Here is a 25,457-nt window from a genome sequence, read left to right as displayed (position 1 = left end):
CACAACTTCTAATTTAATTTTATTGTGATGGCAAGGTGAAGTAAAACAGAAAATGGCAAAAAGTGTGGACAAGTTGAGCAGCAAAGCTTGTCAAATAATAAATACGGTAAGCGCGCCATTCCTACATGAACATCTACCATCCTATGCAACAGGCACCGTACCATTAAAAACTAAAAGAATAAAATAATCTACAATGTTAAGCATTGTATTACTTTGCTGGCTGTGTTTAGTCATGTGTCCGAATATAAAATAAATTTTTTTTTTAATGTGTAGGATTGCATTTTAACAAAAAGCCAGCCTGTAAAATATTTTCCCGCTATTATTTGGTTTTAAAAGCGAGCGAAGGCCGCACTGTGAGGCAACAACTACTTTTGTTTTGTTTTTTTGACATTGCTACATCCTGTTAAGTCTCAATGCATACTAGCAACTAAAATCCAAAACAGTCTTCTGCTTGCAGAGCCGGCGAAGTGTCAGGTGCTGGTTGGATGGTGTCATGTGCAGGGTGTGAGCTCACATGGCCAGTTCAGCCATGGCCCTCTCCAGGGGGTCGCTGGTCCAGTAGTCATGGTCCCAGCCCAGGAACCAGCCGGTGAAGGTAGGCGGCTCGAAGCATTGCTTGATCTTCACGATGGGCGTCCTGCGGTCTCTGTTAGCAGGATCCGTCTCGATGTAACGCAACGCTGAAGGACGAGATGTGTTTTTGTAAATACTTGTTGACACACAACATTTATGGCAGCCAATGATTTGGCTTAGTATCTTTGGTTTAAAACTAGCATGAGTAATCCGCTTACCCATATACAACCTTAGTAATAAGTTGGGATGTAACGATAAGGGCAATATTGTGATATTAAAACTGCCGCAATATCGTCAGCGTCATGTTCACGATATTTAAAAGCAACACATTGATGAACAAATGATTTCCATTTGCGCAGTTCTAGCACCCTCTAGTGGCTACTTTTTTAGTGCAATTTAATTTTCATTAGGCATGTTTTGGCCCTTCTATGTTTAAAATCCACGCTATTCGCGGTCAGATGAAGGGGAACGTAGTCAATATGTGGAGGAACTCAATGTGTTAATTATCGTGATAATTATCGTATTGTGAGCTTCATATCGTGGTAATATCGTATCGTGATTTTTGGAATATATCGTTACATCTCTAGTAATAAGTAGGTATGAGCCAATTACTGATTCGGAAGTTTTAACGTGGTTTTTTAAAAGTCAAGGCATCAATAACCTAATGATCTAAATAAAACGTGCCAGTGGGTACTAGTTAGACCCAAGGACAACATGAGTAGCCCACGGCTCTGTTCTAAAAATAGCTCACCAATTATGGGACACTGTAACTTGCTAAGAAATTAAACAGAAGAAGAAAGTTAACATTTATTTACTTAAACTTAACATGATACACGTTTTTTTTAATGTACCAAATATTCTCTCTCGCTTTTTTTTTTTTTTTATATATATTTTATGTTCAATGGGGGAAAAATTGTTTTTATTTAGCCAAATATTTCTAAAAAGGAGATTTCAGAGCGGTTATTGTGTCTGAATCTATGCCTACTAAGTAAAACCATGCTAATAGCAAAAAACAATAATTGACACTTAAAAATGTTTGTAGTTGCGTATATTGTTTAATCCACAAAATATGATCACAAATAATATTTAAATCATGACATTTTAAATATAAATGACTTTTACGTATCGGATAAGATTTAGGGTGAATAAAAAATACATCAATTAGCAAAATCAGAGAAACATAATTTTGCATTAGTTTCAAAAATATGTTTTAGAACTGTTAATATTTAAAGTAGCTCATGAAAATGTTCTTACCAGATGCCATTGCTTCGGTCTTCTCTTCCTCTTGGGCCTCGTTGCCGATCCAGACAAACACCTTCACAAAAGGGAGGAAGTACATTAGTTACGCATTCACATTTTCTTTGAATGCTTTTTCGATTGTATCTCAAACGTATTGTTCTGCTTTCCCAACCTGCTCCCACGTGTCCAGGATCATGACATCATCAGTGGCGAGGTCATCCTGGGTCATCTCTCCAGGTACCTCTTCAATCTGGAGTGTGTAGCATACAAGCTTGACTCGAGTCATAAAATGTGTCAGTTTCTTTTTTTACATAACAAAACCAATAAAAACAAATACTGCTGTGCAGTTCTAAGCACAAACGGTTAACATCTCTGAGTCAACCTTTTTGATATGTCTCCAGTTTTGATCTCATGAGATGCTCAGGATGTACATAATGTAATGACGGTAATGACTTACGACGAAGTTTCCAGTCTTGTTAGAGCAGGCAAAGAGTCTAGGAGGATGGGCATCCATTTTGTCCTTAAGTCTGGTCGAAGTGCGATATTCTGTCTTTCCTCCGAGAACGTCCCAGAACTCACCTGTGAATGGACAGCGTTTATTGAGCAAGTGCACACGTTAGAAAATCTCAATAGCTCACCACCAAACAAAAAAATGTCACAAAAAGTATACATATCTCATCTTAATTTAATGAAAAATGCAATTGTGTGAATGTGGGCTTGTTAAGCTGAATTGAAAGTTAATATTCTGTTGATTGACTGGCAACCGGTGGTATCTTCTGCCATCTAGTGGAAGAACATTTAATTTTTCTGCCTGTCACAATACTTCACCAACATGTGACACATTATATGTAGTAAATAAAAAAAATAAAAAATCTGACAACAAAATGATGTGCCACAGTGGTGAGAAATTTCTGTGATATGGGACTCGCTTTGCATAAAAATGATGGTACCTGTCTCCCCTCCCTCAGGTAGCTCGGAGGGCGACACTCCCAGGATGCCGCACAGTTGCTGGGCTCCTGTCTTCTCGGTGTCACTGGCACCCACCCCCACCCACAGGTAGGAAACTCCGGGGCTCACCAGAATAAAAGCATCATTGGAGTTCAGGTTGGCTGCCACTGCATCAACCTAAACGTACGCATACGAAACAGAGCATGTTTTGATTGATGTTTTTTTTTTTTTTTTTTTTTTTTTTTTCATGTTTTCTGTCTGATGTCTCACCTCCACCGCTCTGGTGTGTCCCGCGGAGTTGGAGCGCACCTGGAAGAGGCGAGTCTCGGCAGGAGCCGACTGACCTCCTTCCCTGGACGTGCCGCCCTTGTAGACCACCATGGGTTGTCCTCCAAACAGACTCATCAGGTGGGCTGGCTCCTTACCCTGCACCACCCTCACCTGACACAAACGCCAACAGCATAGGGCTCATTTTTCTGCACGTGGGTGCACTGACTCCTTGTGCACGCAATCTCATGCTTTATGTTAGTTATCTGATCATCCTTTGTTGTCAAATCTAAAGTTCAGCAATGACACAATTTGGCCACAAAGGAGGAGCATCAAGCTAAACTACAATTTTGTGAATGGGTGCATTATAGTATTTTGAATCTCTTTGCTCAGGTTAAATGAACAACACAAAGTGAACATTTATCAACTCAGCAGCCAATCACAATGCTTCAAAAAGTCTAAATGGGGTCATGCAGTTGAGTCAAAGCTAGTAACTGTTGCTTGTAAAGGTTATTTGTTTGCAATCTTTCTGTCTTACATCAAAGCCAGAAAATAATGCCATTTTAATGGGAGGGGACCAGTTGATTATTTCCATCCATCCATCCATCCACCCATTTTCTTTAACCGTTTGCTCCTCACAAGGGTAGCGGGGAGTGCTGGAGCCTATCCAAGCTGGCTTTGGGCAGTAGACGGGGTACACCCTGAGCTGTTGATTTTTTTTTAATTTTTTTTTTTAAACCCAAAACCATATTTAAAGTTCGATTTTAATGAGAGGAGACCTGTTGATTAATTCCCTTAAAAAAAAAAAAAAAACGTTTAAAATTATTATTCTGTACAGTGAACCCTTGCATAGTAGAGATTTGGTGTTTTTATTTTTTTAAAGTATATCCTTCACCTTTCTATTTGTTTTTGTTGTGTTTGTGTTTTGTGTTTGTGTTTTTGTGTGGCCAAAGCCATGCCTAATTTATAAAATTATAATATTTTCTTTTCTTTCCTTTTTCTTTTTTTTAGGGGGTGTCATTTTGTTGCCAAGCAATTATGTTGAACTGAGGAGATAATCGCTCGAGGTTTATCTGGAAAAAAAAAAAAAAAAAAGCTTTGCTGCCATCTTGTGGCAACCTTTTGGAAGGGCATCACTTCCTTGCAGATTTTCCTCATTCACAGCAGGTATACCCCACGAATTGTGGCTGCTTACTGTGGTTAATATTTGGCTAGAAATCATACTAAAGCCAGAATTGATTACATCTAAATGCATTTGAGTCGATGAACAATCTACAACTTGTGTTATGTGAGTCTGTACATCTAATTTCAGTCTAGACAGGGATTACAACATTTATAAGACACCTGTTGTCTCTTGTATCCCTTTATGGGATTAGGAACCAGTGATACCGCACACGTCACTATAAATGAATAGAACGATGTGATTTTGCCCGGCTATCAGCAAAGAACTCTATATTAACATAAAATTTATAATGAAAAATACATATGTACATCTGCCAGGGTTACCTGTTCGACAGAAGAACTGATCATTAAATATTTATAAAAGTAACGTAAATTTTAACATATTGGTTGAAAACAAGTCCTGTTAAATTTCATGGGATTACATTATTCAGTTTCCAAGTGTTGAAATGAGTGCCTTGGTGAAAGTAAGAGTGGGGGGGGGGGGAGCCTGGAAACTACTGTTTAAATGCAATATATGTAACATGCACATCGAAATTACACAAGTACACAGTGAGGTGAAAATTAAGACAAATTGGAGAAATGAACATCTCATGCAGAGAGCCAGGAATGTGTTGCTGCATCTTTATTATGAATGTAGAGTTTTGTGTGCTTGTGTATTTAATTCTTGAAGTCACTTAATGATGATATGAGGCATTGTCACACTATTATAGGACTAGAATTTGATGTATTAGTTAAACGGGTGAACGCTACAGCATCACTGTTAGCTAAACTATTATTTCCTTGTGAAATAATAATATCGAAAAAACTATAGGCAGAATTTTGTCGCTGGCTCTGGATAAAAAGACAACACCCAGTTTGAAAAGGTGAATACCTGAGTGGTTATAGGAGCACCGACAACCTGAGGACAAAGTAAAATCGAGGGGGTAAAGAAGCAGCAAGGGTGAGAGGAGGCGAAAGGATGCAAAGGTCATATGAGGCCTTACAGGGAGCCGAAAAAGGAACACTGACGATGTGAGTGATTGAATCGGTTAAAGATCATGAAAATAAGAAGCAGGTGATTCAAAGTCAGTCAGGGTATGACGTGCGCTACCTGCACGGGGCCGCCGCCAAGCTCGTCATCCAGCTGGGCGCTGAGGATAGCACAGGCCCCAATTTCATCCTGGCTGGAGTCCATGCCCTGCCTGGGAACAATATCAGCACGTGCAAACATGCTGAGTGGCCTTCCTCCTGTAGCTTGATGATATCTGTTTTTTGAGGGGTTTTTGTTGTTGTTTTTTTTACAAGCTCATCATTCTCACCACATGTAGATGATATGTCCATGACGTCCCCCATGATGGTAGTTATACTGGATGATGTAACTGTCTCCTCCGAAGAACTGGCCATAGGTGGACGGGTCTACTGGCACCTTGTCAGATCCCTCAATACGCCAGATCTGGCAGGAAAGACGCAAGATTGATGCATTGCACTATCACAGGATAGGACACATCATTAGGTACACCTGCATAAGCTAATAACATCCATCAGAATCAAATACTCTTCTAGGCAAAAGAACAACATTTTCTTTACAGTATGTTCTATGTGGCACCACTACCTGGTACCTGTATTCGAACTAATATTGAGTTTGTGGAATATTAATTAAGCAGCAGCATCCACCTGTTTTCATCCATCTTCGGGGGCGGACATTTTGCCGCTTGCTGTTGACTGAAAACGACATCATCGGACTCAGTTTGCAAATGTAAATTGACCAGACCCAAAATTATAAGTCACAATTTTGAGTACCAAGTCCCGATATATACCCTCTGCAATGCAATGCAATGTAATGAAGAAGAAAAAGCAGACCACATCCAAATTATCATAATATTATCTTTTTTTTTTGTTTGCTTGTTTTAATATTTGAACAAAGGTATCCCAAGATGATACTTTTTATATGACTGTAAATCAGCAGTGGTCCAAATCAAGTAAACTGCTAAAATATGTCACTCGACTTTAGAAATTTAAAACAAAAATAAATATCCGATCTTTTTCAGCCGATACCCATCAGCTGAAAATCATGTGATCGGCCTCGATTTCCGATCATGTCGATCAGATTGGGACAATGCTATTTAAGAACAAATATTAAAAGTAAAAATTCATTTTTACTAACAGTTACTGTACATGCAATACCTATTTTGATAAAATTGCACAATATAATAAATAAATAAATAAAATAAATAAATAAAAATCCCCAGTTTCTCCCTTCTGTTAGCTCAGGCTTTTGCCATCAAATCAATGTTGTAAACAACCTTTTGACCTGACCAACAAATAAAATACTAAATTAGTTACCGGTAATGATAACAGGAAAAACAGATAATCCACTTAAATAAGGCCACACTATAGATATAGGAGAATATCTTGCATCTTGACTCTGCTGTATCATGAATAGCTAAGATATGCAATACGCTTTTATAAGCCCCGGCAAATCTCAATTAATCAATCAGTCGATCAAAATCTCAGCAGTGGTTGACTTTAAAAGCCTTCTTTTTGTTGTGTCAACATCCGCTAAGGGGAAAAAAAAAGAAAAAAAAAGTAAAAAGCCTATTTTGACAAAGTAAGGGGTGCAAAGTGCAGATATCAGTTAGGGAGTAAAAGTAAAAAATCATCAGAAAAATAAATACTCATGTAAAGTACAGATACGAATACCAGAAAAAATCCACATAAGTACAGCAACAGAGTATTTGTTCTTCGTTACTTCCCACCAATGCATAGTAGTATTAATTTAAGATATTTAATTTTTCATTTTAGACTTCTCATTATACTTCACACCTGTAGGAGGCGCTTGAGAGCAGATTTCTCAAGTATTTTCATTTTTTTAGGCCTTTTGTGTCTCAGTACAGCATTCAAGTCAAAAGAAACAGCACAATTAGAAGAGTGCCTCCATCATCTCACCTGTTTCTCTCCGGTGCCGTCATCCACCATGCCGTGCTGGGCGGCCATGGCGGGGGAGTCGTGCAGAGAGGCGGCGTCGAAGGGCACCTTCTCAATCTTGGCGATGCTGTTGGCGATGTAGGCCACACCCAGGCCCACGGTCTGATCTTTGTCCCTCCAGTTCTTGAAAAACTGCTTGAAGAGCGGCGTCTCGCCCATCTCGGGCAAGATCTGCACTTCGGTGTGTTTGGGGTAGCCCATCTTCTTGATGAACTCCTCGGCAGCCTTCATCGACGCCTTTCGCTCGTCCATGTTGGCGCCTTGACCTTTTATGGGAAGAGAGAAAGGGACAAGCTAGTCATTATGACTACATTTGACCAAAGCAGATCGTGTTTTGAAAAGCACAACTTTAGCATACCTTTCCATACGTAGAGCTTGCTATCAGAGCCGTGATCCAGAATGAAACAGTCGCCAGTGTCCAGGGCACTTTGGCGGAATGGGTTCTCTTCAGCCACCAGTGCAATAGTCATACCTCCACTGGCATTGGACACCTGCCACAGAAGCCAGTCACATTTAATACAAATATGTTTGGTCAGTTTAACGAGCAGGGATAGGAAACCTAAGTCCTAACTGGGGAGAGCTCAGTATTTATAAAGTCCATAATACATTTACAGATGCTCTCTGTAACAATCTGGCCAAAAATATCTTCAAAATAGCCTTTTTATTTGACCATTTACTATGATTAGCACCTTGGCTGTTCACAATGGGTACACCTGCAAGCCAATTTATTTTATTTTATATATATATATATATATATATTTTTTTTAGAATTTTCCGCCCTATGTCTGCGGATCTGAAGTCAAATGCGCTTTGTGTACGTGTAAAAGGATGTGTAGTTTCATTTTCCGGCCACAGGTGGCAGTAGCGATTGGAAATAGAATTTTCTTCATTCGGTATCTTTAATTAAAAAATAAAATAAGAAGAAGCAACAATTGTGGGTTAAATATTTTGAGGCTTTTTAGTAAAGTTCTCTTGAGGTTTTATTTGTTCTTAGAATCACATGATCAAGTGTTTTTGCTTAGCTTCCCCACCTGGTTTTACGGGTTTACATATAAATATACTGAATACAAATGGGTGTTTATGCCTGGAAAGGTAGCTCACTAGCCACAAACTAAACAGAAATGAACTACAATGGAACTCTTGAACACAGTTTTAATTTAGATCAGTATCAAATTGTGCACATTCATAATTAGATATACTGTACGCATTTTGGCCCTTGTGCCTAATTCCTTTGACGTCAAAGGAAACATTTGGTTCACTTTTGTATAATCTTACCACGGAGAACTTATTACTGTTTTACAAATGTGCACTTCAACAGTGTCAATACCCCAAATAATTTTCACATGACAATCCAAAGGGAAATTAAATGAGCTGTCTGTTTGATTACATTATCATCCATATTACGTGTTGCTTTGTGATATGTACTGCAGTTGTTATTTTTCAAACATCACAAATTATTTGCTCAAGAGTCGTTTGCTGTGTCATCAACAAGCTCTTTTTATTTAAGTGTATTGTGATTAACAGTATTTTCAATTATTATCTGTGCTATTTTTAGAATGCATGTAATATTTTCCGGTAGTATTAAAGTACCTATGTGGCTATCGGAGGAAAAAGTTGGGGCACTCCTGTTCTACTCTATTTAAACAAGTAGTCGAGGCTACATTGTATTTCACATTACACCACACAATCACTTCAATAATGCAAAAAGAAAGCAGTAGTACCTTGTAGAGTTTGGCCCTTTTCCTGTTTGAAGCATCAGCCTTGATGTCATCAGAGGCTCCAGGAGGCAGGTCTGGTTTTTCCCCTAAAACCTACGGACAAAAATGAGGACCATGTGGGTTGTTGTTTGCGGCATTATTTTTATTTTTGACACTTGATTATTGGATAGCGTTTCATTGTGCATTGTGTACCCGCTGTTATTGCTCAAGAATCTCACCTCAATCATCTTCTCTCTCTCCATCCCCTCATCACAGACATAGACGCGGGCCCTCCCGCTGCGCTCATTGTCACGGATCCCCTTAGCGACCTGCGTGGCCTTCAGCTTTTCAAAGCGGTTACTCTGAGAACCACACCACTGATAAATCTCCTGTAAAGCGTGAAGAAGAGCAAAGGTGAGTTTACACAATAACGGACCCAAACAGGTTCCTATTTTTCATGAGGTTTCAAAACGGGGACGCCCAAAGTGACTCACATCTCCCAAGTCCAGTATGAAACAGTCTCCTTGGTTGAAGCTATCCCAGCTGACCGCCACCTCTGTTGCCCTGACAACACGGCGACCTTTAACCTGGAGCACTCGCTGTACGACCACTTCATTGGTGACGACATGCTTGAACCCTGATGCCACGCCTCCTTTCTAGTAGATGCAGGGTACATTTTCCAAAATTAATGACTGCCTATCAATATCGGGTGTAGTTAATGGGAGGATATGATTGCCCCGCTAAGTTTAGTACGACAACATGCCAAAGGTGTGTACCAAATTACAATAGAAATATAAGGGGAACTGTTCACTGTGCTTCATCTATCCTTCCTTCCCTTCTTTAGTCTTTCCTCTGGTCTCTTGAAGTCTCCTTAAATTGTTTGAATTTAGATGTTTCTGGGGTTGGTGAAAGATTCTGGTTTGTAAATCTGTGGATAGTAGGTGGTGGATTTCACTTTGTTTCATCTTTCATCTTTATTTTCTCTGATCCTTCCTCTGGTCTCCTGACAACTTCACAACTCTGGCCGTGGTATTCGGTTAATGTGAAGGGTAAGGGATTTTTAACAGGTTTCAGGTGAACTAATGTTCACAAACTCACGTGCATGCACATATGCACGCACACAGACACACAAAGAGAGCAATGATGATGACATGTTGAATTGGTAAGACTACCGAATGAACAATACTGAGCTCTCAAAAAAAAACAAAAAAACAAAAAAAAACTTCACCATATACTTGATCCCAGACTTGAAGTAGCCAAGAAAGGTTTTTGACTCATATCCCTGGACTTCCCGATACTGGATGGGTTTTCCTCCAAGGAAGTCATCCATTTGGAATGTGAAGATGGCCGCCGAGCCTCTCTCATCCTGGGTGCAGAAGTCACCTGCATGAGACGCACAGATGCCATGTTAAACCCACACAGGGTTTTATCCCAGCCCAGTAAACAAAAACAAACAAAAAAACGGATCGTTGACGTCTATAGCCGTCAATGGCAGTGAATGAGTTAAATCAGACACAAGACCTAATAGAACCAGCCACATTGCGCGACCATTTAACCACTCACTGTATGGATTATGAATATATACTGGATACACATACAATAGCTAACAAAAGCAGAAAAGAATAATTAGGTCATCATGGACCAAATGGTTTAGACTGGAAGTCCACTCGTGCACTCACCCAACCAGAAATGGAGGTCATACTGCAAGTTTCCTGAGCGTTGCTTGATGGTGTTGAGGATGATGTACGCATCTCCTGTATAAAATCCTCCATACAGGTTCTCAGGAACAGGCACCAGGTCAAAGTTCTCCACCCTCCAAACCTGGAGGCCCTGCTTCTTTCCAGCCCGCTCAAACTCTGGGTGCTGTGCCATTCTACCGGGAAAAAAAAATAGAAAATCACACTACTGTTTAAAAGTGGGTTCTTTTTGCTCTGTTGCCGATTTCAGCATACAGGTGTGTTGTCCTGGCAACCAGCTTGGTGTGACTGTGGGCACTGAAGAGGCAACACTAACAGTAGTCACTCTGATAAATGAAGCTTAGCTCCTCCTATTCATGAGCCACATGCTCTTGGAAATATCAACCCACTCCCCTTAAGGCTGAGCGATTGCCATGGATACAAAGATACAGTTTGTTCTATAGTTAGATATGAGTGCAAACAGCATAGTGAATCACGGGTGCCCTGTGCTTGGGTGTTTCCCGTTGTGGATAGGAAGCTTTGGATATTATGACTCAGACAGTCCGACAGAGAAGTTCTAAACACCATATGGCGCTTGCTGAAGCCCTCATATGTATATTTTCTCTTCAGCATATTCCAAATATGCACATCTGCAACACACGTTTGTGGAAACAGAACAACAGGTTAAGTGCTGTAAGGCTCAGAAGTACTTGGACATTGAGCTTTCATAATTTTGCCGATAAGGAAATCCGGCCACAATTTCAAATTAAACAATCAAGATTTGAAGTGTGAATTTTCAACTTTAATTTCAGAGTTGTCTCGACAGAAAATTATAACACTGGCCAGAAAAAGAAATATATGAGTAAGTTTGGTCTGCTGAGTCCAAAAATGGCAAATTTCTTTGAATGAGCTCTATAGTATTGAGATATCCATATTTTTTAGAATTGATTGATTGTGAATGTGCATTACTAAAACTTTATAAAAAGTACTTTGCTGAATTTTCAGAATGTTTGTTTGAGTTTCACATTAGCATGATTTGCATCTATAGAAGGCTCTCTGCAATAATCATGTTGTCTTTCATGATTATTGCATCAAAAATGAAAGAATACTGTTTGGACAATGTGGCTCCAGCTCACCCGTGACCATAATGGGGATAAGTAGTATAGAAAAGGGATGGATGGATGGAAACATTTACTAAGTACTAATGTGTACACCTCAGCTAAATATTCTCATCAAAACACGCACTCCTTCCTGACCACTTGTGAAAGCGCATAAAGATACATGGCGCCAGTCTAGTCAAGGGTTTCAAGTAGGTGCCTGCTCAGTGCCATGTGATGTTTATAATGTGAGAAATGGAACTGACCTTACTGTTTCAAAGTTTTTTTTCTGAGTAGCTAATCATGCAGATAACTCAAGTAGTGAGGCTATTGCTTATTTCATGGAAAAATAACAATATTAAAAGGGCTCAAACAACAGGAGAGTGCTGAAAGCACAGCTTTGCAATATCTAAAAAAAAAAATCATATTTGTCTACAAAGCCCTTACACAGATTCTGTTTTTGAAGGCAAAATAGCAAGGCTTGTATCATATAAATAGAATAGAATGTTTGAAATAAACAAAAAAAATGGTATTTCCTTCATTCCTTGTGCTGCACTCCTCCATTAAGCTTCGAGAAAACAAGCCCTTCACTGTTACAGAAGAAAACACGCAGCCTCAGTCATCGGGGAGTAACCAGTTGGAAAGTCACTTTTTAACTTATTTACCATGGATCCAAATCAATAAACCAAAAATATGTTGTTGTTTTTAAACATGAAAAATGTAAATCTACTCGGACTACTGTATTTTGTCAGTGCACAGTAATCTACTCTTATTGAATGTAATTTGAATATTTAACAGCCTCTAGCTACAACAACAACAACAACCAATGGTTATGTTAAGATTACATAATTCACGGTGTGACGTGACCATAAATAATACATCTTGGTCACAGAAATGTTTTCTGCAGCTTGACTGGCAGAGTAAACACCACAGGGTATAAACAAGTTCTCTGAATTGAAGCAGTGTTAGCAAATTAGATTTTGACTTCTTTTTTTTTTTTTAAGTCATGGCCTTTCCTGCGTAATACCACTCATGTTTCACAGAACTCATTCATTTAGCTGAAGATGTCATCAAAACACCTCAAGTACATAGTGTGTTACAGAACTATTATGAGCACTTTCTATTGCTAGTTCAGTCCAAACACTGGAAGAATGGGACAGCGTTCAAAATGGCTGTCTGACCACAAGAATGGGAAGCATCTACTGCCGACTGGAGGCAGAAGTGGAAGTAAGCTAGTGGGGGGACTCAACAAATTTCTTTCCCACCATTTCCGCTTTTCTTGCGTGATAGTCAGGACTCGCTGTGCAGCAATTTGTTCAATGGAATGCTGCAAAGGAATTGCCATCAACAGTAGACTTTTCCATCTATTACTATAATAACAGAGCATTTAGTGAAAGTATGACCTGTATTGTCTCTGGTTGATTGTTTATGGAGGTTATGGAAACTAGAATAATGCGCAGTTGTAACAAAGGAATACGTTGATGCACTAAATGTGGATACCACAATTCTGTATTTCATCAGTTATTAATACAATGAACAAACTCAAAGAACCGTCAAACCGCTACTTCCTAAACTCGGACACGTCCACTTTTTTTTTTTTTTTTCTTCTTTTTTTTTATACATACTTTCTGGTCGTCCGGGTGGATTTTTTTTTTTTATAATTCAACGACTACAACATTATGTTTCAAACTGCTGGTTATAAATCATCAACTTCTGCTTGGGCAGCTATAAAAATCACTAACCGACACACCCAACAATCGGATTACCACATGCAGGCAAAGGTCTGAGTCGAACCACGGGATTCTAGTTGGACAGGAGGGCAGATGTTTGCCAGAGAATGTTTACGTGACACGTTGAGGATGACGTCAAACAAAGAACAATCGAAAACTATGAAATTTCATACTCGTGCTGTTAAATCTGCATGCCATAAATCTACAGTGTCTCTAAAAGCACCGCAAGAGAGTCTTCAAACTGCAGTGACACATGTAGATGTCTGGTTAAAAATAGAAACCCTTTAAAAAAAATTCCGGAGACTAACACAAATCTATGTTCTCATATCTTTTGTGCAGCTTTGGGTTTTGAGGAGCTTTAGAATAAACTATAAAAAAAAAAAAAAAAAAAAAAATCACTACAGCAGTAATCATAGCCCCCAATAGATGAAATTGTTCTGCCATCAAGTACCAAAGCTGTTTTTCTCCTTGAGTAAGACACTGGCTTTGTAAATCCTAATAAAGCAAACATTAGGGGGGGATTCGTCATGCCTGAGGAATTTAACAATTTGAAAAAATCAAAGGCTGAAAATAGTCTGAAGAATGAAAATGGTAGCTGGAGCTAATCCCAGCTGACTATTGGGTGAGAGGCAGGGTACACGAAAGACTTGAGATTCAAACCGAGAAGATCTGACCTGCGAGGCAGTGCGAACCACTTTGCTCCCCTGTTGTCTGAAAATACCCAAATAAACAAAATGAGTTTATTATAGCATATAACTTATTTTGTAATGGCTGGATGTCCAGTTTGTTTTCATTACAGCTACTAGCATAAACTTCTACAGCAAAAAAAAAAAAAAAAAAAAGTCACATGATTAGGAGAAGTAAATACAATCCCAAACCTTTGTGGAACTGCAGAGAACTCTCTAACCCCATGTCCTCCCTCTTTGGCTCCTAACACAATTATCTGATCCCCTCCCCCATACTTAGCTCACCAATGGCCCCCTCCTTTTGGACAGACCCTGCTGCAGGCCTCAATACTGGTGCAGCGCAAGCCTCAGATGTCACAAAACTGTGTGGGCATCAAAACCCTTGTGATTTGTCAGCTGGTGTCGCAGCTGAAAAATCACAAGCCCACAATTCAATTTTATTTGTGAATTAAACTAACTGCAGGCTTTTATTGGGATTTTCCCTAAACGAGGAATGACCTATTCAGTTTTCCACCACGTCTTGCAATGAACACAACAAAAGCATAAATACTTTTAACTCTTAAAGGGGAAGTCAACCCAAACATTATCTTTACAAATGAAAAAGTAGGGGGCACATGCCCCCATTAGTCAAAGCACAATATTCTGATTAATATTGCATTTGTGGAATATGATTTAAGCAGCAAAATCCACCCGTTTTAATCCATCACAGGGGGCGGCCATTTTGCCACTTGCTGTCGACTGAAAATGACATCACAGTTGCTCAGGGCTCGGGTTACAACCAATCACGGTTCACCTGGTGAAAAACAGGTGGCTGTTGCTGCTACTATTAATCAGAATGTTGTTTGGGCAAATAGGGCTACATAACACATATTATTGTACAAAAACTGTTTGACTTTATTTCCCCTTTAAATGTCTTACCGGTTTCGTCTGTATGTATAAATTTGAGACACCTCATGATGTTTTCATCCTACAAAAATATAAACCTCAATTTATTTTCTTTGTATCCTTGTTGGAACACAAACAAACATCCAAATCTCGCGCAAGATGCACACAAACAAAGCATGCAGTTATTTGAGGCTTCCATCGAAATCTGCAGGGCGTGGATTAGCCAGGATGCAGGCTTGCTATACTCACAGCTGCATGCAGATTTGACGCCGTCCATTCTGATTGGCTAGCAACGGTCTATCTATATCGCCTCCACACATGTTGTGGCAAACACAACAATGAGTGACACATTCATCTCGCGGTCGCTGACTCGACTTCCTCTGTCTCACTATTTGCTTAGATGTTTCTATGGAAACAACAGACATTTCATCTTGTGGATTGCAATTGGTCAGCACTGTCACACCATTTCTAATAGTTCAACTTTTTTTTTTTTAACTGAGTGTGTGAATCAGTGTTGTATGCTATCCATCCATTGCATCCTTTATCCTTCTCTTCCTTAGGGGAGCTGCACCTTGGCCGTTTGACTTGTGCACCAGTACCTTGGAACGGACAAGACAAACAAATCCACACTCACGTTTACATGGACACTGCTGTACTATGTTTTTTTTGTTGTTTTGTTTTTTTAATGTGGGAGGAAATCAGAAAACCCACACAGTAGAAGGAGTTGATGTGAAATTTGAACACTAAATCTCAAAGTTAGACGTTCTAAACACTACCCACTTGTCCACTGTGCTGCCCAAGTGTTTACAAGTGAAACCACACATAATTTTCTGTCTGCATGCAAGCAAGGGTTATGTCCTTATATGGCATTGGCTGCAATACAGAATAAGGTTGTTATTACAGCATTGCTAATCACTGTTCAGTACTTCATAAAGCCAGACAAGTAGGCCGGCCGCCATGCAAAAATCAGGCCCGTTCGTTCTGTATTGTTATGCATGAAATTTCATCGTAAATTGAGGCATCAAATTACCATCCTACAATCTGGCCCACTGGTTGGAATGCTGATGCTGTAAAGTCAAATTGGTCGTACCTGACAGATCTTCCGGAGTTATACAAAACAAACGGAGAACAAAAGGAGACGTGGGCGAGCCGCGATGAGCGCTTCAAGCTGCAGGCTGGGAGCAGTGAGGCGTCGAGACGGCGTGGCAGCTGAGCGCAAAGCCGCTACTTTTGAGGCTGTCCCTGTCCCGGGACACTCCCCGTTACTAGACACACCCCGTTACTGCTGCCTGGCCTGCCCTGCTGCACAAGGCAAGGCGGGGGTCGAGTGCGTGCGCAAATCTACGCGCACGCCTGTTTTCTCGAGAATGATCTGTTGAACATATTGCGTGCTTGAGACAGTTTAATAATAGACAGACGCGAGGTAATCTCAAACGTTATTTAGGTGTGTGGATTTTGACGTCACACATATTACATATTGCTATAATTCTACTTCCGGTATTTGAGCAGCGTTCAGGTTGAACGATGCTTCCATCTACTGGTGACACGACAAAAAAAAAAAAAATCCAAGCACCGGCTAAATCAAAGCAAACGTGCAACTCTTTACTCAGGCAGGTATTTTACATGATAATAACAATAATATCATGGGTCACCACAAAACAAAAAATTGACAATGATGCAGTTGTTCTTTGGAGGAAAATGGGCAACATGTTATCACGTGAAAATATACCTTTTTTTTATAACATTTTTTAAAATTAAATCGTTTTTAAATTGTACAGTGTCCTTGAGTGTCTGGAAAGGCGCCTTTAAATATAATGCATTACTATTATTATTATTATTATTATTTTATTTTATTTTATGTATTAAACTCATCCAAGGTTTGCTCCAATCACAATTATACAGTGAACTATAATGCTGGAGCTATAATGAAGAACTAAATGCTGTGGAATAAACTCAGTCGCTAAAATGTAGAATTTCAGACTTGAAGTTGGAATGGTTTATTTCAGTCAAGGAGGTGGTAAATATTTAAAAAAAAAAATCTCTTAATTTAGAACATTTTATTGGGAAAGTGTGGGAATGTTTGGAATGTGGTAACTAGTAAAAGGTATGTCAAAAAGATATACTAGTATACAGTATTTCAAATTCATATTACAAGTTTTCCCAGTATCCCCTTAAACGTACTTCCCCAGATCTCTTCCATGCCTTCATGCACTCCTGGAAGGATTTTTCATGGGATCATTACAGCCGTCTTGATGTCATGGTCATGCACATCTTCAAAATGGGTCCCCTTGAGCTTTCGGAAGAAGAAAAGACATTACATGCCGCCATGTCAGATGACTAAGTAAAACACTCTTTAGAAATTGAAGAGGAATGTGTTGTCTGGGTTTGAAATAGGCCTACAACTTTTGTGATAATTCTATGTTCAATCGTTTTAATCAGGCAAGAAATTTGGAAGGTGGAGGAAAAAGCGTGAAATGTCTCTTCATTTGGACATTGTAAAAATAATGGAATTTGGGGAATGTTATATGTCCCATATAAGCTCAACGTTTGGAAGTTGGGACTTTAGATGGTTTTAATCAGTCAAGAAATGTAGGAGAAATTATCTCTATGAAGAGATGATGATGATTGCTGAATTTTAAATACATTGTGAACAGTTTTGAAATGTTATATTTCAAATGAATGCTTTAGGTTCAGCTAATGAAGTCACTGTGAGCTCATTCTGACGGAAGCGCCTCCTTTTGCATATGCCGCTGATTTCATTCAATATTTTCTCCACAATTTATGCGCGTGCATGCGCGCGCATGGCAGCGTCTGCCTTGCGGCGTGCGCGCGCATTGTAAAAAAGCATTTTAGTGGAGGTGCGGAAGAAGGCTGTGTAGCGGGGTGGAGAAGTGACTTGTGGGATGCTAACGAGAGAAACAGACTCGGGAGCGGGAAATAGAAGCGGCGATTACTGAAAACGGTTCACCTAAACGCCCCGACGTGCAGGTTCCGAGCAGTCGGATAGTGGAGATCCACCACAAGGGAAAGTTCAGTTACCCACCACGAAGCAACGCGTGGGAGTGGGAGTGGGAGTGGGAGGAAGGATCGTGTTTGAGTGAGGCGAGCCCCCAGTCTGTCTCGTCATGGCAGGTAATCTATTACACCCGTTCCACATGTAAACTAGGAATACACCGACGTTTTGGCAGCTCCTCCCGGGATGCACAAGCCCCCTGCCTCAATGGCTGGACGATCCTGCATCCGCCCTACTAGCAATTTAGCTAAATGTAGCAGGCTAACACAACTTAGCCGATGCTAATGCTAACGTTAGCTCGTCAGTAAACTCCAGTGTCATCACGCATTTGGCCTGAGTGTTAACGACAACTTAACTGGTGTGCAGCGAGGGCATATCATATCTGTGGCACTTCAAAATTTAGCATTTGAGACATCAACGCCACTGCCAAACGAATTTTAAAAGCGACATTCACTAAAAATAAATAAGTTATCCAATATGCACATGCTATAACTGTCTTGGCAAGAGAGCCTGCAAGCTAACGTTAGCTCAAACTTTGACATTGACCACATGCTATCGCCGCAGAGCTAGTTCTTAAATGCTCGGGAGGTTTTGCAGGTGACTAAAGAAGAAATCGGAATATATAGTCGTACATAATGTCCCGCTGTCGTTGAAAATGTATGGTGCGAGGTATTTTACTCGTCTACTTTTCATGCGTCAGCTAACGTCACGACTTCCCTTGAATTTTGTAATCATGCTTAATGAGGTATGCAATTTGACAGTTTGACCCAACTTGACAGAAATATCATATCGTTCTTTTGCATGAAAATGTCGCCAAATGTATATTGCCAGCAATGCATCTGTTCCTTTTGGGCGGGGAACTGAGACGGATCCACGGGCTTATGCATTGCATTGCGTTGCGGTGGTAGATAATGAGGTGCTCGTCAGATTGCTCATTTGCTTTTACCTTATATCAAATTACTGCGTAATCTGTCCTACTAGAATTATATTTCTTTTCCTCTCTGGATCATTTTCTGTTATTAAATCTTTTTGGAGTCACGACTCGCCCTCCGATTATGTGAATATGGCAACTGTGATGACTCATAAATGACTGACTGCTTATTCCCATATCTGAATGTAACCATATTTTCTTGTAAAATATAACTGTAATGCATTTCAATAATTGTTGCTTTGCATTAAATCAATGCATATTTAGATCCTGAAAATATTTGAGATGTTTTGCACAAAAATGTTGGTATACCCTGCTAATGAAAGAAAACACAATTGTTACTGAAACAAATTGAAACTGGCAAAAGTAATAATAAAGCAAAAATAATGACTGAAATCAATCAATAGAAGTCAGGCATTGCTTTTAAATTATGGTATTTGTTTAAGTACCCCGCCCCCAATATTTCGGTTGTGTAATATGCATATAACTACCTGTCTGCTTCACCACTCTAATTTCTGCGTTTATTTTAACTTGCAGGAGCTGGAGGTGACATGCAGTGGTGTTTCTCTCAGGTGAAAGGAGCCATTGATGACGATGTGGCTGAAGGTACCGAGCTCATAGTCGTGCAGCGATGCACACAGTAGGACAGTTTAATGGGCCTTGAATGCAAATCATTTGTCAGTTACTTGATGATTAGTTGTTGAAGTCAATAACAAGACAGGCTATTAATAAATTCAATAATCCTAGCGTGGAATAAGGTAACAGTAAAATACAAAGATTGGAAAGTTATGTTTTAGAGTAGCATATGAGATATAGAGCAGTTCATTTACTGAAACCAAACATTTTCAATTTATCACCAATTTTAAATATTATTTAATAAGCCCAAGCCAAATTCAGATTACTTGACATATATTGTAATATAATGGTTGGTAATAGGATTAGTAAACAAAGCAACCCCCACCCCCGGGGCCCTATTTGTGGAAATTAAGTATTACATATTTTATACGTTATATGTGATAAAATGAGACAAATATTGTAAAAAATAAATAAACATATTTGTACATATTATAAGTCTATCTCTCAGTCCAATTGCATTATTTTGGAGGATGCATCCTGTCACTTCTTTGCTACATGTATATTAATGTAGGTTAGTCATTGCATACACGGACTCTAACACTTTGCGCAGCCCCCTCCTCAGGCAATCAGTCGACAAAGACATTCTCATAGAAATTCTATAATCCTTTGTATTCCTAGCTTTCTGCTTCACTGGGCAGTAATGGGTTAAGTAACAATATATGTGAAAAGTGCTCTACATGTTCTTTTTCTCTGGCCTACCGTCAATGAAGTGCATCAGACTGCCAGAGCATGCATTTTGCATTTTGAGGTTAAGATTGAAATTTGGTGTTCAAAGAGGCAAGATGATCTGTTAAATGACTGTAGGATACAGGAATTTTTTTTATTTTTTTAACCAAAGGTTGTTCATTATCGTTTTTTTATATTCATTCAGCTGACATCATCTCCACGGTTGAGTTTAACCACACAGGTGAGCTACTGGCCACAGGTGACAAAGGTGGACGCGTGGTCATTTTCCAACAGGAAATTGAGGTACGACTCAAGGAATTGCTCACACTGACAAACAAAAACATTGCTTAAGCAAGTTCTTTAGTGTTGATGTTTTTGCAGAAATGTTTTTTTGTTTTTTACTTTATTAGAACAGCAATTCCTAGCACCATAGTTGCTCCTGTCATTTATCGAAGTGTCTTCGTCTAATGTTCCCACAGAATAAGAGTATGCCTCAGTTTCGGAGCGAGTACAACGTCTATAGCACTTTCCAGAGTCACGAGCCTGAGTTTGACTACTTGAAAAGTTTGGAGATTGAAGAAAAGATCAACAAGATTCGTTGGCTTCCTCAGAAGAATGCTGCTCAGTTCCTCTTGTCAACCAATGGTAAATTAGTCATTCAGGAATAATGTCTTATGCTGGTACAGTCTAATTAATATCTTTGATTATGCCTAACCAGCCACTAATGCAGTGTGGCAAAATTGTGCAATGGAGGAATTGGATGCTTGAGGAAGATAATTTAGGAGCTTTCTTACTGGAAATACTTCTAATGAGCATCTATGAAACAGTTGCAATGCGTCTTCACCATTTCCACTGACTATCGGATGATATTTTGTTGTTGTTGGAGAGTTTGACAATTGGGGGGGACCTAAATGTTTTCATTGGCCTGCTAATGTAAACTGCATTGCTATAATTGAATGCATGAGGTTATGAAATTATTTTTTTTTACAAAGTATATTAATTGTGTTAATGTTCGGGACGTTTACCATATTTTGTCTTCGACAGATAAAACCATTAAGTTGTGGAAAATCAGTGAACGAGACAGGAGACCAGAGGGCTATAATCTCAAGGAGGAAGATGGACGTTACAAGGATCCCAACACTATCACCTCATTACGGGTCAGTCCATGAATCAAACACACCCTGAAAGCACAACGATGACATGATGCAACAACACTGGAGCTCAACTGCAAGCTTTTAGGGGATCCTGCAATGAGATTCCCAATCCTAACATGTCCATCCATTTGTGCTGTCTTACCAAATTCAGTCCCTAGAGGGTAGAATTGCTCAAGTTTCTGTTTCTCTAACCTTTGCTTGTTCATCATATCTCAGGTGCCGGTTTTGATACCTATGGACCTCATGGTGGAAGCCAGTCCACGCAGGGTGTTCGCCAATGCTCACACCTACCACATCAACTCCATCTCGGTCAACAGTGACAACGAGACTTACTTGTCTGCAGATGACCTCCGCATTAACCTTTGGCACCTTGAGATCACTGACCGCAGCTTCAGTATCTTTTTGTTGTTGTTGTTGTTGTTGTTGGTTACTATGGCAGATTGTCCCGATGTCTCTAGGTAGAGGTTTGTTTACAAAAGTGATGATGAGATGCATCATACTGATTTTCTATTTCCGTTATAATTGTTTATGCCTTTGTCCTTTTGTTTAAAAGTGCAGACACATTACACCGTTGTGTAGTTTTATTTGGGCTAGTGGATCATGTAGAAAGCGCGTGTATTCCTCTTAACCCAGCATCTGTCAGACATTGTTGACATCAAACCAGCCAACATGGAAGAGCTAACAGAGGTGATCACGGCCGCCGAGTTTCATCCTCATCAGTGTAACACCTTCGTCTACAGCAGCAGCAAAGGAACCATCCGTCTGTGTGACATGAGGATCTCTGCGCTCTGTGACAAGCACTCCAAACGTGAGTCGTACCACTTGCTATAAAATCTCTTATTTTATTTTTTTTATTATTTTTCACCATATATGTCACATATAAGTAACATTATGAGTAAAACAGCTAGTTATGTATTCCTTCCTATTCACACGACTCAAATAGATAATTCTGCACAAAGACACAAGTTTTGTTTTATTTATTTTTTTTAATATTTTATGTCCAGTATTTGAAGAGCCAGAAGATCCCAGTAATCGCTCTTTCTTCTCTGAGATAATATCGTCAATCTCGGATGTGAAATTTAGCCACAACGGACGCTACATGATGACCAGGGACTATTTGTCCGTAAAGATTTGGGATTTGAACATGGAGAACAGGCCAGTGGAGACATATCAGGTGTGTTCTTTAAATATATATAGTTTTCGCTTTAATATGTTTAGCTTGCGTCTTCATTTATAATGTGTGAGGCTGAAGTGTCTCTCATCCATCTGCTCTGGAATGTTACATCAAGGGCAATTTGACATTGTTGTAGAAGCTTGTAATCATAGTCTTGATTCATGGGCACATTGACGGAGCAGGGTTGTTTATTTGTACCAGACCTTTACACAATATGAACATTTAAACTCCATACTCTGGAGTCTCTCACCTGCTCCCACTTTTCCTTTCAGGTTCACGAGCACCTGAGGAGCAAACTGTGCTCACTCTACGAAAATGACTGCATCTTTGACAAGTTTGAATGTTGCTGGAATGGCAACGACAGGTGATTAAAAAGACAAAAGGCCAACTTGTCCTTTGGTTTGATTTCAGTCAATTTCATGATTTTATTAATTTATGACCATCAGTATTGGCAGGGTTTCTGCGGGTCATTAACTCACCCATTTTCACTGAAGCATCCCCGTTTGTTCCCGGCTGTTTTACTGACTGATTTTGCAAGGCCCACAGAATATTGTGTTTTATTGCTATAAAAGCATTGGAACTTACCAAAAAAAAAAAAAAGTCTCTTCTTTAATCAGGAAAAGAAAGTATATTTCTATCTGTTTCCGTTTTGCAGAATATAGCTAAGTTTCATCAATAGTCACAAATCTGCGTAGAATTGTGTGGAAATCAGCTTGTTTTCATCATGGCCCTGATTGATCTATTATACTCTGCTGCCACCAGTTGGCAGTTTTTGTAATTACTACCGTTTTTTTCAGCTGTTCTTTGCCATTGAGAGGCTGCATCAAAGCCTTCTGTATGCTCTAGCATTAAAAAATACCTAAATAAAACAAATAAAATAAATATGTCTTTGGGACACTTAATACATTTAAAATGAACAAATTTATACGTTTTGGGGAGAGAATGAGTTAAAAAGCATGAAATTTTGATTTTGCTGAAATTAAGGCCTTAAATGGCATTAAAAAGCATTCAAGACGGTCAGAGGCATTAACAATTTAAATTGGTGTAAAAACATTGCTGTTCATGCTTTATTTTACATACGACATTGTGCAAAGGATGTACTATAACACAATTTAGCAATAATAAATCTGTGTTTTACAATGAAGAAAATGGCCTGTAGCCCACAAGTTGATTCATGTTCCAAATAACAATTGCTTTGAAATTGAAATGAAAAATGTACCGTTTCTGTCATCAATGTCCAACATGAAACACTAATGCTATCTCATGGCAAAATTATATTATACTGTAGCAATGAACTAAAAACTAGAACCTAATTTGTATTTGGTAACCATGTTTGGCCACTTTTATGTTAATTTAAAAAGAGTATGAAAAACTTGGAAAAAAAATATTTTATTGTGCATTTAGGACAGATAAAGTATAACGCGCAATTAAAAATCAGAATTGGCTGACAGCCCTAATATATAAAGTGTGCGTATGTGTGTGCCTGTGTGTATGCAGTACATGGGCATTAAATTAGTGTTGCATTAAAAAAGATTTTCTTTTTTGAATGCCGATACCTGCATAAACCCTGATTGATGGCTTGCTTTTTTCTTCTGACAGATTTTTGCCAGAAATGTTTCATTCCGAATATTAAAATTCTCTACATTCTCCTTCCAGTGTGGTGATGACCGGCTCGTACAACAATTTCTTCCGGATGTTCGACCGGAGCCATCGGCGCGACGTCACTTTGGAGGCTTCCCGTGAAAACATCAAGCCCATGCAGGTCCTTAAACCCCGCAAGGTGTGCGTAGGGGGAAAGCGCAAGAAGGACGAGATCAGCGTAGACAGTTTGGACTTTAACAAGAAGATCCTGCACACTGCCTGGCATCCCCAGGACAACATCATCGCAGTAGCGACGACCAACAACCTCTACATATTCCAGGATAAAGTCAATTAACGTGCACAGTATCTGGTGTGTGTGAGACGTCGTGATGCACCACCTGCCGCCCCGCGGCCGCAGCCAGGGTGGGTCATGGTAACGCTGGCAAACAGCATCCCGTTTGTCACTACTGGGTGAACGGGAGATGGAGACAGAGAAGCCTCGCTCTTGCCCATCATCAATCTGTCTGTGACAGTGACACTTGCCTTGTTTCAGTGACGTGCCATTTTTGTTTGTTTTTGCCCGCCCACAAACCTCTCCTGAAGTGACGTGGGTGTACCAGATTTCTGAGTACAAATTTATTTTTATAATCTTCCTTGGCTCTGTGAATTTTTTTTTTTTTTTTTTTTAGTATGTCCCTCATTGTCCCGTGCCATAGTAGTTTTAAGTTTCTAAAAGAAAAATGACAGGGTTTTTTGTTTTTTTTATTATTATTATTAAATGTGTGTGCATACACCCTTTTATGAAATTATCTGTAATGCTGTCAAAAGTGTTATTTGAGTCTCCTTCCATATCTTAAACCCACACGTGCACACACAAATTCACAAACGAATGCAGCAATTGTGGACACAGTCAAATCTCAGGTCTTCTCGAGTCGAGTCAGTCACGTTAACTAAGATTTTGGAAGGCCAATATCCAAAATAGTGATGATCGAATTTGGTTTGTGTCTTGTTTTGAACAAAAGCAACCTGAGAGTTGATTTAAACATCACAACGGGTGTCCAATTATATTTAAAAGTATACCTGTATCGCCAGAATTATTCCGTCCCCAATTATAGTTTTAAGTTGGACCTTCAGCATTTTTACTTTGGGGTATTCTAATCTTAAGTGTTGTCTTCCCATGGTGTACCACAAATCTGAAGTTACTTCATAAGGGAATTGTTTGCTATGACACTGGACTTGCTCCGACTAAAGTACTTGTATGTGTTTGTTAGGCACATGTTCAAAACTGATCATTTTTATTTGAGGCATTTCATTGCATTCTGTTAATTCAAATAAAAACATACTGCTACTATGTGTTGGTG

The 25,457-nt window shown here is 39.4% G+C and overlaps 2 protein-coding genes across 5 annotated transcripts; one reads left to right on the top strand and one right to left on the bottom strand.

Moving 5' to 3' along the window:
• Positions 1 to 2: 2 nt before the first annotated feature.
• Positions 3 to 16,313, bottom strand: gsna (gelsolin a). Of its 2 annotated transcripts, XM_077497620.1 has the most exons (17): positions 16,035 to 16,313; positions 10,550 to 10,743; positions 10,099 to 10,253; positions 9,365 to 9,526; positions 9,110 to 9,259; positions 8,895 to 8,984; positions 7,532 to 7,664; positions 7,135 to 7,439; positions 5,508 to 5,641; positions 5,300 to 5,390; positions 5,081 to 5,107; positions 3,031 to 3,201; positions 2,763 to 2,937; positions 2,270 to 2,391; positions 1,985 to 2,062; positions 1,828 to 1,888; positions 3 to 680 (listed from the first exon to the last, which is right to left on the bottom strand). In XM_077497620.1, exons 2-17 carry the CDS (start codon positions 10,740 to 10,742, stop codon positions 511 to 513), a joined length of 2,217 nt encoding a protein of 738 aa, XP_077353746.1. In that variant the 5' UTR covers position 10,743; positions 16,035 to 16,313; the 3' UTR covers positions 3 to 510. The 2 variants fall into 2 exon arrangements, with proteins under 2 accessions (XP_077353746.1, XP_077353747.1); XM_077497621.1 differs by lacking the exon at positions 5,081 to 5,107 and having other exon boundaries at positions 16,035 to 16,310.
• On the top strand, positions 9,159 to 25,449 carry LOC144002419 (serine/threonine-protein phosphatase 2A 55 kDa regulatory subunit B alpha isoform). 3 transcript variants are annotated; one of them, XM_077497624.1, is made up of 10 exons: positions 9,159 to 9,284; positions 19,423 to 19,491; positions 20,393 to 20,490; positions 20,667 to 20,832; positions 21,232 to 21,344; positions 21,558 to 21,735; positions 21,985 to 22,149; positions 22,346 to 22,515; positions 22,788 to 22,879; positions 24,172 to 25,449. In XM_077497624.1, exons 2-10 carry the CDS (start codon positions 19,437 to 19,439, stop codon positions 24,449 to 24,451), a joined length of 1,317 nt encoding a protein of 438 aa, XP_077353750.1. In that variant the 5' UTR covers positions 9,159 to 9,284; positions 19,423 to 19,436; the 3' UTR covers positions 24,452 to 25,449. The 3 variants fall into 3 exon arrangements, with proteins under 3 accessions (XP_077353750.1, XP_077353748.1, XP_077353749.1); XM_077497622.1 differs by lacking the exon at positions 9,159 to 9,284 and adding an exon at positions 17,727 to 18,076; XM_077497623.1 differs by lacking the exon at positions 9,159 to 9,284 and adding an exon at positions 18,730 to 18,873.
• Positions 25,450 to 25,457: the final 8 nt, after the last annotated feature.

This window comes from Festucalex cinctus, chromosome 15, assembly GCF_051991245.1.
Source record: "Festucalex cinctus isolate MCC-2025b chromosome 15, RoL_Fcin_1.0, whole genome shotgun sequence".
Lineage (NCBI taxonomy): Eukaryota > Metazoa > Chordata > Actinopteri > Syngnathiformes > Syngnathidae > Festucalex > Festucalex cinctus.
The sequence above is the reverse complement of the archived record's forward strand: the minus strand, read 5'-3'. Positions and strand labels throughout refer to the sequence as shown.